At 48.4% G+C, this 13579-nt stretch overlaps 3 protein-coding genes across 3 annotated transcripts; 1 reads left to right on the top strand and 2 right to left on the bottom strand.

Annotated features, from left to right (window-relative positions):
- Nucleotides 1–168: 168 nt before the first annotated feature.
- On the top strand, nt 169–1641 carry IAR55_005142 (uncharacterized protein; the record flags this gene model as incomplete). Its single annotated transcript, XM_066948235.1, has 4 exons — nt 169–226; nt 290–357; nt 565–894; nt 1063–1641. The coding sequence occupies 4 exons, from the start codon at nt 169–171 to the stop codon at nt 1639–1641; spliced, it is 1035 nt and encodes a 344-aa protein (XP_066801694.1).
- Nucleotides 1642–8145: 6504 nt separating this feature from the next.
- IAR55_005143 (uncharacterized protein) lies at nt 8146–9741 on the bottom strand (the record flags this gene model as incomplete). The annotated part of the gene is made up of 5 exons (XM_066948236.1): nt 8146–8166; nt 8245–9132; nt 9262–9395; nt 9556–9596; nt 9668–9741. The coding sequence occupies 5 exons, from the start codon at nt 9739–9741 to the stop codon at nt 8146–8148; spliced, it is 1158 nt and encodes a 385-aa protein (XP_066801695.1).
- Nucleotides 9742–10104: 363 nt separating this feature from the next.
- On the bottom strand, nt 10105–13395 carry IAR55_005144 (uncharacterized protein; the record flags this gene model as incomplete). Its single annotated transcript, XM_066948237.1, has 15 exons — nt 10105–10345; nt 10442–10598; nt 10659–10944; nt 11001–11105; nt 11162–11318; nt 11375–11466; nt 11537–11696; nt 11759–11923; nt 11975–12111; nt 12162–12431; nt 12490–12623; nt 12687–12776; nt 12843–12992; nt 13100–13225; nt 13368–13395. 15 exons carry the CDS (start codon nt 13393–13395, stop codon nt 10105–10107), a joined length of 2298 nt encoding a protein of 765 aa, XP_066801696.1.
- Between the last annotated feature and the right edge of the window lie 184 nt (nt 13396–13579).

The following is a 13579-nucleotide window of genomic DNA, read 5'->3' on the forward strand; positions in this document are numbered from 1 at the left end:
TGACATCTTCATTTGCCACCTACTTGGTTTTATTTCTCTTCTCTAGCCTACAATCCATACATCATACCGGTGCACACTCTCAATCCACGGACAAGCGCTCCAACACCATCACTTACCGCATCGGATTTTGAAAACCCACATCGAGACTGCGACCTGTAAGACCACAGAATGGGAAATGCAGAAGCTGGAAGTGCGAAGGCTATAGGCAACGCCATCAAAGCGAAGGGTGAGTCGGCGGAAGATCGACCCTCATCTGGGTGTCTGAGCAAGCTGACGAATCATGATGTAGGTCTGGGTCGATTGCGATGGTACTGTCAGATATGTGAGAAGCAGTGTCGAGATGAGAACGGTTTCCAGGTGAGCGGGGCTCTTCTTCCTGTCCCTTTCATCCTAGAAAATCACCAGTTGCTTCTCCAACTAGCCTCCTCCCCCTCCCCCCCCACCTCTCGCCTCTCGTTCCCCCCAGCTTTGCTGCCCTTTCCTTCTGTCCACCTTCGCTACTGTTTATGAACGTCACCATCCAATCTGGTAGCTAACTTCAATGTCTTCGCCGTAATGGGATAGGCCCATTGTCGATCCGAACCTCACATGCGAAAGATCATGCTCGTCGGACCCAAAGCAGGAAACGCCATATCAGAGTTCTCTCGTCAATTCCAATACGATTTCGTCCTCCTCCTTCGGACGCGACACCAGACCAACAGGGTACGGGCGAACGCGGTGTACAATGAGTACATCCAGGATAAGCATCACGTGCACATGAATTCGACGAGATGGGTCACGTTGAGTGGGTTCGTGCAAACGTTGGGAAAGGCGGGGATCGTCAGGGTGGATGAGGATGAGAAGGGGATCTGGATACAGTGGATAGACAATAGACCGGAGACTTTGTCGAAGCAGGTAGGTTCGGAAGTGTCTTTTTTGGGTCACCGGCGTGATGGCAACGCTATATTCTGCTTCTTTCCAATCTCTTTGCGCCGATCGATCCATACCTCGGTTTCCCTCCATTCGTGTCTTGCCACATCATGATCACAGTACGCATGACTGACTCATTCCTGTGCTTCTCAGGCCGCTTTACAAAAACGAGACCGAGCAGAGATGGATGGCGAAGAGCGTGAACGACGTGTACTGGAAGACCAGATCGCTCGAGCAAAAGCGCAAATGGGAGATCAGGACGTTCAGAATGTTGGTTTACAAAAGAAAGAGGGCGAGAAGATCACATTGAACCTCTTCGGCGGGCCTTCTACCGCCGAAGAAGACAAGAAGCCCGACCTATCCACTGATGGGCAGGAGGAAGATCAAGTCAAGATTGACGGCGCAGCGGGTCCCTCCAGCTCTGCGACCGGTCAACAAGCGGCGAAAGCGTCTTTCTCATTCGGATCATTCTCAACATCATCTTCAACAGCTAAACCAGTCGCCACTGTGAACCCGCTGAAACGGCCTGCACCCGTGAACGTCTTCAAGGCCGCCAAAGCCGTCAAGACGGATCGGGAAGGATCAACAGCGGGAGGTAGCGGATCAGAGGCAGGGAAGAAGTTTATGAGTGAAGCGGAGAGGTTGATGAAGGAAGATCAGGCGAGGAAAAGTAGAGGGCCGGGACAGTCGCAGGGTTATAGAGGAATGGGTCCGAGCCGAGGTGGAAGATGATGCGGGAAGACATTCTCCTGCTGCGCAGTGGCCCGATACTGAGACGCACTATAATCTAATCAAACTTAGGAGTGATCGGTGCTGGTGCGTAGCTATCGAGTCGGTGTTTTCATGCATTTTCGGCACCAGATAGGCAACAATGACAACCATAAGTATAGTCACCATGGCTCAATGCCCTTTGCCTCAAATGGATGCGGATGGAAGGTGAAGCTCCTGTCATGACGGCCCTTCCGCCACGACCACGAATAAGCCATCATTACGTAACCCCTCTTAATATCCTCAACATCTTCGATATTTTTGAGCGCAACTCAATATTCTCGTCGAAGACCAAGCTAAAGGGCGCTACAGGTGAACGATAGAAACAGGAGGAAGTTGATTGATGTTCTAGGCATCCTGGTGGATGTGTTAGTAGAGATATATATATATATATATATCCATTGTCCCACTTCTCGTTCATCTAGTCTTTCTCCAGCAATTTCTTGATTGAAAGTCATACCTAGTACCTTGCTCATCGTTCAACGATATCACTGTGGTACCTCAGTCAATCTAGAACTGCTATAAGCCCTTCTAGATATCCGTGTCAAGACCCTTGCTGTCAAGGGGCTACACCGACCAACGGGGATATCCGTCGTTCAGCTTACAAGGCAAACAATGAAAAGCCTACTATCGTTGATGTGTTCCCGATTTGGGACAAGATACGCAATGTTGGTGAGACTTGGGCTAAATCGTGTTTCTAACTTGAGGGTTCTCTGTCGAGAACAGCCAAGTGAATGTTGGTCGATGTATCAAGTTTGTTCAAGATGATAATATTCAAAGGTACTACAGTAGGACAAAAATCTAGAATCGACGGGGGACTCCTTTCTCCTTTTGCTACGTTCATGTATATATCCTTTTCTTCGCACAAGTTCGCCAAACCTTGCATGTGTAGCAATCTTTTCGCCGGATGTAGAAAGAAACCTCGAGTGGCTGAACAATTTGTATATTTACCGTATGTGGTGAATAGGATTGATAAGCTTGTCGACGTTTCGGTTCTTTCTCCGATGAATGCCGTTTCGTTCAATTGTTTGTCAAACTCCTGGGAACTTTGTCGGAAGTTGGCCTTACTGGTATGCGATCGTGACACTTGCTATTCTCACTATCCTTGTCATCCTCGTTATCCTTCCAATTTGTTATCATTGTTATCCCCATATTGTGCTGTCCCATTGTAGTACTCTTCCGCGTAGGTATAATATCACTTCCACCAAGGTGATCCCGTGTGCTACTACCGAGATTTAGCGGAGGAGGGGAGTCGCCGGGTTCTCATTAGACCCAATACTAGACGGAACTTTCGTGGAGAAATTCATAAGAGGTAACTGTGTACTTCGGTTGACTTGGTAGGGGGATCAATTCTTATACTAAACTACAGGTAGCTTAAGGCTAGACGAATTACAACTAAGAGTACTAAAGAGAAGAAGAAACTCCCTAACTATCTATCCTTTGATCAGCTAAGTCTCGGTCGAAGCATCCTGTGCGGTAGAGCTTCACTCTACCTTCTCATGATCGTATTCGTCCAAGCCTCGTCCGGCTCTCCCACGATGGTAATCGTCTGCACCTTGCCTGACTCTCCCACAATGGTATTTGCCTACGCCTTGTCCAACTGTAACAAAACTGTCATGACGGCCATTCCGCCACGACCACGAATAAGCCATTATTACGTAAACCCTCTTGATATCTTCGACTTCTTCGATATCTTCGAGCACAACTCGATATACTCGCCGAAGACCGAGCTAAAGGGGGCTGCAGGTGAACGATAGAAACAGGAGGAAGTTGATCGATGTTCTACGCATCCTGGCGGATGGGTCAGTGGAGATATATATGTACATGGTCTTAGTTCTCGTTGTTCTAGTCTTTCTCTAGCGATTTCTCGATTGAAAGTCATACCTAGTACCTTGCTCATCGTTCAACGATATCACTGTGGTACCTCAGTCTATCTAGAACTGCTACGAGCCCTTCTAGATATCCGCGTCAAGTCCCTCGCCATCCTCGCTATCCTCGTTATCCTCGTTATCCTCGTTATCGTCGTTTCCTCATAGTATACTGTCTCGTTGTGTGATAGGGCTCATTGACTGAGGCCACATTGACCATCGTGACAAAAACCAGGTTCTTCCTCAAACTAACTCCCTCAGCTCCTATGCACTACACCGTTGTGTGATAGGGCTCATTGGCTGAGGCCACATTGACCATCGTGACAGCTCCCGTATTAGCATTGAGTACTGAAATGGAAGGGTGTGTGCTAGGAGTTGAACTCCATGCAATGCATTTTTGTCCCAAAATCAGATATGGGTGCATGCTTTGACTTATGTATTGATGCACCATGCCAGTGTCAAAAGGATAATGGAGATACAGCAACCTTTGTTTGACAGTTTTGCGGCCATAAATCTAGACTGTGAGATTCTCAACAAAAACATCATCTTCCTTGGTCTTCCTGGTAGAGAGAGCTCTCCACGTTCTTACTTAGAGGCTTTGTGACAGGCCTTCCACTTGCAAATGCTACCCGCAAGAAGCCCTTGCAGTATTTGGGGTGCTGAAGTGTTGTGATGCCTTCTGTTACCCTGTCAGACCTTCTAATATGTCCGCTAGAGATGACATGAAGGATTTCTTGCTGTCTAAACAAAGGCCTGCCAGATCTGCTATTACTGCTGGACAAGTCATGTAAATTCTTGTTGTCTATTGATCAGACAGAGATATTCCTGTATAGCCTGAGCTTTGGAGTTTGTGAACTCCCTCATCATCAAGAATCAATCAGATCTAGACACCCACATTGAATGAAAGATGTCCTGGTATCAGCAATACTCAGACAACCACCATGCGGCATTTCAAGACCAGGCAATGACTGGGTTTGATTGGGCATGGGTCAATGCTAGCAAAAATCCAAGACAAGAACCAAGTCACTGGGGGCTCAATCAGTCCAACGACCCTGCACAGTATCTAGACATGCTGGAGGCTGAGCAGCGGCATTCACATCCTGCACCTGAGCAACAGCATTCACATCTTGCACCTAGGCCAAGTCACCCATCACCAGCTCATCCAGACCCCTTTGATGTGTCCAATCTGTCCTATCTTGGAGCCAATGTCAACTCAGTCAATACTGGTCTGACTGGTAATTCTGCTAACCAAATCTTCAGGTCTGCGCTCCCAAGCAGGTCATGGGGTATGTCTGCTAACTGGAATTCAGACATTATTCAGCCTCAAAGCAATCATGGATGGCCAGGCATGACACATCCTGATGTTGATATGGGTTGGGCAGATCATCAGAATGAAAGGAAGTCATACCAAGACACAATCATTATGGCCTCCAATTCCAACATCAAAGAACCAATCTTGTCTACAGAGCCAGCAAACAGCCCAACATCTCCTGCTCTTACATCCAACCATACTTCCTGGCATCAAAGCAACAGGATTGACTCTACACAGAGAGATTCCTTCTGGCCAAATGAAAACAGTGTGACAACCTCTGCTAACAATCAGCACCATGCAACACTTTTGGATGACATTGCACCTTTATCAAGCAAGTTGGCACCTGCCAAGGCACCCACACCTCAGAAACCCTTCATACAGCCCAAAGAAATGTCAAACCAGACCACAGATCAGGATCTTAGTCTCACACAATATTGCAGTGACGAAGACATAATACATGTGGCAACCAACCAAGCATCACCCCATAGAAAAGGTCAGCAAACACTGGAACCTGTCTCTGGACAACAGGAAAGCTGTGACAATTCAGACCAGGGTGATGTGAAAAGCAAGACAGAGTTTCCTTGTATGAAACTGGACAGCTTGGTGCGTGTCCGTGAACCAATCGAAAGGGCAAATGTCCATCTCTCGTACAGGTCATCAGATCCAACCCTTGGTGGCCTGTTGAAGGAGGACATGTTCATCAAGTTAACACAATACAAACCTACTATGCAGTCATATACCTGTCCACGGTTTGCAGATCATGGGCACCAGCTGAATGGAACTTGGACAAGCTCCAGAAGATCCTTCATTCCATGCTCATGTCATTGTGGAGCTAAACTTCGTATGACTTGCCAGGATGATACAGTATACTTTGCGCTTAGGTTGCCATGCTTGACCACCAAATGTGAGTCCAAGGTCGAACACATCCACAAAGATATATCTCTTCATCTCTGGTATCCAAGCTGATCGAAGACATCAGATGTCTCAGGGCACCATCTCAAGCAAAGACTGGGGAGCGATTATATCCAGTGCACCAACTCAAATTGTTCCCTGATCATCCCTTCAAAGTCACTCATATGGACCTATGACACAAAAGCTCTTGGTCTACCTGAGCAGCCACAAGATGTCAAGCGTCATCAGGCTTTTCCCAGTTCAAAGCTATCTCTACCTGCTGCGCTCTCTGACATGAGCAATGCTGACTCAGGGCCATCCCTACAATCAAGTCACAAAACTCCAACTACTGCCAGAGTCAGTAGGATGGCATTGAAGTTCCGAGCTCTTCCCAACACTGACATTCTTGGGTGCTTTTTCAACCAAAATGCAACAAAACTGCTTGAGCGGTCACAAGCAGTATCCACAAGCAGAAGAATAATAAGTCAGCTCAAATATTCAGAACCTATACCGAGCTGTTACTACTCTAAGGATGGACGACACTCACTGAATGGCAATTTGTTTGTTTCGAACAACAAGTCCCAACACACATTCTGTTCCCACAGATCTTGTAAAGCATACTATCGACGCTCTGAGCAGTGTGACACTGTGTACTATGCAATGTCAGTACCCTGTATAGACAGTGAGTCTATTTTATGTAACAGAACAAAAACTTGAGGGTGTTCCGCTGATTGTCATGACAAACATCCAACAACAGAAATTGGGGGTCATAGTTTCATACAACGCACTTGGGACAGCCAAACAAACTGTTGTGTTGCTGGCTGTGGTTTGTCTATTCCTGTCAAGGACATTATATGGAGTACTGCCCCACCAAGTCTCCTGAATCGAGGAGTTCATGTGAAGAGAACAAGGAGAGCATCAGCTACTGTTGCAGTGTCTCCAGAGCAAACATTACAGTGATGAAGGTACATGGTCTCTATTTGACTTTGGATGTCAAATAGCATGTTTTATCCTGATTGGACACTAGGTGGATGTCATGACGGCCATTCCGCCACGACCAAGAATAAGCCATTATAACGTAAACCCTCTTGATATCTTCGACTTCTTCGATATCTTCGAGCACAACTCGATATACTCGCCGAAGACCGAGCTAAAGGGCGCTGCAGGTGAACAATAGAAACAGGAGGAAGTTGATCGATGTTCTACGCATCCTGGCGGATGGCTTAGTGGAGATATATATATACATAGTCTTAGTTCTCGTTGTTCTAGTCTTTCTCTAGCGATTTCTCGATTGAAAGTCATACCTAGTACCTTGCTCATTGTTCAACAACATCACTGTGGTACCTCAGTCTATCTAGAGCTGCACAAGCCCCTCTAGATATCCGTATCAAGTTCCTTGTTATCGTCGCTATCCTGGTTATCCTTGTTATCCTCGTTATCCTCGTTGTCCTTGTTATCATCGTTTCCCCATATTGTGCTGTCCCTTTGTGTGATAGGGCTCATTGACCGAGGCCACATTGACCATTGCACCAGCCAATGACTTGCAGCAAGCCTGTATAACCAGCGGAATTGTGTGCGGCTGGATTCCCTTTTGTGGATAGATAGCTTAAATCCTAGGAGAGTGTCATGTCAGCCTTGACCACCCAGCCAATGTCTCGCAGCAAGCCAACATAACCAGCGGAATTCCAGTGCGGCTGGAGATTCCGATTGTTCCCTTTTGTGGTTCAGTGTTAATGGCCGATTACATGGCCGTTGTGACAGAGAGTTAAATGAGCCGAATTCTTTCTAGTTTCTATCTCTCTTCTCTCCTCAGCTATAGATTGAGTTGAATTCCCAAATCAAAAGCCACACAATTGGTCATAACGTGGCATCTTGCTCTTTGGGCTCTAGTCCCATTCTAATTCCAGTACCTCTGTGGGTTTTGATAGTCCCACTACTCTTGTGGCATGCCAGGGGCACTGTCATGGTGCTATGCAGACCAACGAATATGTCCCGTCGATCAGCCACTCGAGTTCTTGGCTCTGAGTGTGCCACATCAATCATTGGATATCGAATGATGAATGATGATAAAGGTCGAATGTATATTGAAACTTCTCGACTGATCGTTCTTGAATTGCCTGGTACCGTCATGACCACAATCCGGATCATCACAATTGTACACTTATTCCAGACGCCATTTATTTGCTTGTCTCTGCCGATCATTCCAAGCCGTCGTCACATACTGTACGTCGTGACATGGCATACCTCCCCGTCATGGTTCTATCTATCTGCAAGCTACTGTACAACTCGCTCCTTTACTGTAAGCTGGCTATATGCGACTGTCTTGTTCACAAGTGCCTACTGGATAGCCAATCCGTTTTGGTCCATGTGAGCCGCTGTGATGGGCTGCGTTCGAGCTCATCGCCTCTTCCTTCTCCGCTGCAATGTTGTGGTAGAGCGTCAGCGGAAGGTAATCAGATCGCGCATCCTCAGCAGGCATTCAAATTCTCAACTCACCGAATCAAGCTCACTCCCCTCCCTTCCTCCTTCTCTCTTCCGCTTCCCTCTCGGCGTCCTGTCCTCTTCCTCCCCGCTCAGACTGCTCTCTTTCTCTCTATCTCTTCGACCTGTTCTCCCTTTCTTATTCTTAGCCACTGTGATACTCCCGCCACTCTCTCGCCGTGAAGAGGTCGATACTCTCTTGGTTTTGATTTTCGAAATGGCTGTCGTCCCTTTCGCTAGTCCTCGTTTCGGAGGTGTCACTTCGTCTTCGTCCTCTTCTTCCTCTTCGGATGAGCTCTTATTTTGGTCCTCTTCGTCGGCCTCTTCGTCAGGCTCTTCTTCCTCCGCCTGGTCTTCTTCCTCCTCGTCCTTCTGCTGTTCTACCTGATTTTGTTCGTCATCTTCTTGTTCGTCTTCGAATCCCTTGGCAGGATTCCAATCTTCATCCAATCCTTTCTGACCACTCGCACGATGATATATCATCCCGTGCCACTTCCCATGATCTTCCTCTTCCTCGTTCTCCCCATCATCCTGTGCCCTCGCTCCCCCATGTTCTTCTTCATTATCACTGTGCTCGTCGTCATCTGGAGGTTCATCGGACCCTCTCTCGTCCAGCTTCACACTCTCTTTCGATCGGAAATAAGGTAAATCAAAGGTCCTCTTGAAATGATCGGAATTGATCACTTTCGCAGACTTCGAAGCAGACTTGTTGCTTGTTGATTTCGATTTCGAATTGGAGTCGTTCTGGGATTGTGTCTTTCCGTTATTGTCTTTCGAATTTTTCGTAGGCCGACGAGGAGATGAGATGTCGGATAAGGGGGAGAGGGAAGAACGTTGTGATGGCGGTATCAGGGGAGATAGGGCTGATGGTGTAGAAGGGAGCGAGATGGAGCTTGATGAGGACTAATTTGTGGGTTCGGATCGGTAGGTGGTGTCAGATCGTGATTCGTGCACAGTTGATAGACAGGCGGTAGCACGATGGGGATGAACATATGGCCAGGCATGTGGCCTTGTGAGGCAGCTGAAACTCACCATCCCATCCAAGGCTTCGAGGTTGTACAGCCCTTCCAGCCTATCCCACAGCTCATCAATGGGAACCCAATGCCCTGTCCGTCTGTGCATTTCGGCCTGAAGCTGAATGATCAAGACATGTTTATGTCTACCAACTGATTAAGATTCATGCATGTCGTCAGCTTGACGTCCATTGTATCTGTCTGTCCGCCAGTGGGGAGTAGGAGACATTTGAGCTCTTGAGAGAGGGCACGGACACCACGGAGCTGGGGACAGATTGAGGTGGAATGATGTGCACGAATCAGCTCGACTTACTCGGTCTGACATCTATCACACTCCTCAAAACCGCTGTCTCCCTAAGCAGACCAGGACCATCGTCAGCCCATCCGCAAGATATAGTAATGCGGTAGTTCACACCGTCACTCACATCTCCAGCTCTGACACGGTCGGTGTGGGCGAGTGAGCTCTCTTCCCTGTCGGCGTAGGAGAAGGGAGGGACATGACCTATATCTGAGGACGGAATGATATCGTGTGTCTCTTGTCGGAGCTGAGAAGAGCAGGAGAGGTCAATGGTATCTGCTCGAGAAGATGGGTGGTGATGATGATGCTCGAGGTGCCATCACGTCCCTTCGTTCGGTCTTTCAACTTATCGCTCGGGAACCACGTTCAGAATACGTGCCTGAAAAGAACAACTCGGCGGAGCGAAGCTGGTGACGGACGAGGCGTCTCATAGCCATTGCTTCTGCTCCATGTCGCTGCCACATCGTCGTACATCTTTATGAGCAACATACAATGTCCGATCATGCGTGGAATGATACAAAGTATTGTGATATCAACCCTGTGGATCTTGTTCCGCCTCGCATATCACAACTTCATACCAAACAACTTCTTCTTCTTCTTCTCACCACCTGGAATGTCTCCTTTGCCCTTTTTCGATCCATTCCCTCCTAATGACATGTCACCCATGCGATCAGTGATGCTGGATGCGAAAGAGTTGTTTTGAACTAGTTGAGGTTTTTGCAGTTTAGGCGGGACTGCGCCTGCAGGCGGTGGTGCAGGAGGAGGTGGGCCGACGGGTGGGACCCAATGTCTCAGGTCGAGGATACTGAGGACGGATGTTAGTCTTCTGTCGCTTATGTCGCGGCTGCGGCAGGGAGCAAAAGACATCGGAATAGTCGTCCACTGATCACATCGGACTCACTTTTGGTACGAGGTCGCTTGACCGGGCTGACGAGTAGCTCGGACAGGCCCCTGGGGATGTAGCTGTATTGCATTGGGCGGATTGGCTGCCACTCCACCTCGGCCAACTGATCGCAAGCTCGCGCAATATGTCTCCGGTGTCAAGACATGAGTTGACCCTGTCCCAAATCAGCTCTTGAGTTATATAGACGTCTTTTAGTCACCCGCACAAGACTCACCTATGATGATCTCCTTACCCAACGCTTGTCCGACTGTGTATGCACATCGCATCTCCGAATAGGTCATACCACCCGCAACGAAGATGATCATTCTTTGTCTGCCCTCGGTGTTGTTCATCCTGGCGGACGGTGCCTTGTGCCATGTTGGTCTAGCGCTTCGTAGAGATCCTGATGGCGTTGGTGGTGCTAATGACGAAGAGCCGCCTCGCAGTGTCGCTGTCGCTTCTGCCGGTGCATCTTTCACGTAAGGGAAAGTAGTCTGGTCTAAACGATTGTTGTGTTGGTCCTGAAGAGTGGCGCATGAGTTGATATCAACACTGCTACTATACGATGGAGATTTACTTCAAGAACGATTTGGACCACTGGTTTATACCTGGAAAGCTCGTACTCCCCTTCCTGATTTGACGGTTTTTGCTTAATTCGCGATTTGGATGAACGTGAATTATCCTGAAAACCGTAATAAATCTCGGCTCGAAGATGGCTTGGAGCTGCAGCATACGTACCTTGATAACTTTGACACCAAGATGCACCAGGTTGTTGACCATATCCTGCTCCGTGATGGACAAGCGAGCGTGTTGATAGAGTCGTCTTCTGTCTTCGTCTGCGACACCATCGCGGAAAAGAATGTACAGAGCCATTATTCGAACTTTGTCTAGCGATCTGCAATCCAAAACAATCATTTGAGCTTCTTGTCAACATTAGGGTCCCGAACGTACGAGATATTCGTTCGGTCATCGAGAAGAGGTACCATCTCCTCCACCAAAGTCTTCGGTGTCTTCCCCTCTGATGTATATCCAGTTGCACAGCACTGCGGTCATATCGATGATCAGCCTTTTGTGTACTAGAGTATAGACTTCGTGGACATGAACCGGACTCACTTGTTCAACATTTGCCACCAAAGACAGCTTCTTCTTCTCGAAGAGGGACATGCACTCCTGCGCCATATCCAGATGGAGCGAGAACTGCTCTCTCTGCGCCTGAAATTGTGGCAGACTCGCCAGCATGTCTTTCAAGTCGTTCACGTTGACTTGACCCCCCCTTAAAGTCATACTCGCGTCAGTATCAGGATCGGGAGTTCTTTCTACGAGTTGTGCACTCACCCTCGGAAGCCCGCGTTCTCGGTTGCAAATTTGTTGAAATCCGTCATCAAACTGTCGATGGCGTCTTTCATATGCAGATGTCTGACAGATACCCAGACTGGATCGGCTTCGGTGAGCTCAGCGACTTTATCCTCTTTGCCGCCAACCGTGTTCGTGTATTTATAGCTAATTCAGATAATCAGCACACAACAGACTGTGGGACCTTTTCGGGCTCACCGGTAATGTACACCATCGTCAATCTTCAGTAAATCGTTCACCATAGCTTGGTACCAGAATTCGTGTAAAAGCGGAGCAGCGGGGTCCATTGACCTGTCTACAACAAATAAGACTCCTCTAGGTCTACCAGATGCCGGCTTCGTGAAAGGCTATTAGACTTGTATCGGACGATGTGTGGAGCACTCACCGGAAACTCTGGATTATTGGTCAAATACTCATCCAGATCGTTTTGTACCTGGAACGCGATTCTTTTGCTCAAGTGCTCTCCTACTACTTCAGACGGTCTAGGACTGGACGCCCCCATCGCTGATCTCCATCGTAAGCTCTGGGGATTTTGTTGCTGAACAGGGGCAGCTGCTTGGACTGTATGAGCCAAAGGTCCGAGCGGAGCATGGTGGTGGGGCTGGTAGTATCGTATATATGGGTTTTCGTTGATAGTCGCTAGCAGATTCAGTATCTAGATGAATTGGGTCAGCTGTGTATCAAGCCACCGAGTCAGCGCGTTGTCGACTGACAGATCGCCCTGTTACTTTGATATCGTCCTCAAAAGCCTCCATCGCCAAGTCTGCAGAAGCTGCTCCTCCGGGATTTCCAAACATGGTGAAGAAAGACCATGGACTCTTGAGTGTGAACACTCGGTCCTCCAACGCTGGGTACAACGTCTCGTAAGTATCTCACATCGGAGAAATAGGGTGTGATTCTGAGTACGCACCCCAGAAATTACAGTACAGCTCGACGAAAGCTTGCAACACTCCTCCTTGTAACCCATCCGTAAGCTTTTGAGCTAGGTGATCGTCAATGCCTACATATGTCGCAAGGATGTCAGCTAGCCGCCTTGAGACGTCGTGGTAGTCGCTGGAAGTCTCACCATCGATGAAGTACAGATGAGCGGATTTGTACGTCCGTCTTCCAAACGAGAAGTCCGCCAAAATCCTATCGACGTTCTGTGATGTGGGTGTGAGGAGGTAGATGGCATCGACGGACATGGGAGGGCGGGGTGAGTGCAGAGGTTCGACAGCTATTTGAGGAATCAGCATACGTATCAGGCTCATTTGCGCTCGGTATCATGCATCTCACTGCCAGACTAGCTGGATTGCAGCGAGCACAAGCCCGGATTCAACTCACAGGTAACATTCTGTTGTAAGATGTCAAAGTTCTTATAGACGGTATCCAGCAATGCTTGAGAATGGTCGTCCGTGATGAGGACCTTCCATGTCCCTGCAGGTATAGACTGCAACGCTGATGTGAAGCCTGGGAGTGATACGTCAATTATATGTCAGCGTTGAATGATGTTTGGGGTTGTCTCGTGTCGCCCGGGAGGTCATATCCGAGGGCCGATGTTGCCCTTTGTCCCAGTCGTCCGACCTGAGAAATAGTAGCCCTGTAGACTTACGTGCTTTGAGAAGGTCCTTGAGGGCCATGATGTGGTTCAAGAGGGTTGAGAGCAAGTCTCTGTGCTGGTATAGACACGACTTTGAGCAGGAGGAGGCGGCGGAGGAGGTAGAGGAGGAGGTTGTGGGATGGGAGACGAGAATGAGTTGGGGAGATGAATGAGGTCATGCGCTCGGCGTCGGGGTTGCATGCGTCTTGCAGCTCACTCACTCC

This window comes from Kwoniella newhampshirensis, chromosome 9 (genome assembly GCF_039105145.1).
Source record: "Kwoniella newhampshirensis strain CBS 13917 chromosome 9, whole genome shotgun sequence".
Lineage (NCBI taxonomy): Eukaryota > Fungi > Basidiomycota > Tremellomycetes > Tremellales > Cryptococcaceae > Kwoniella > Kwoniella newhampshirensis.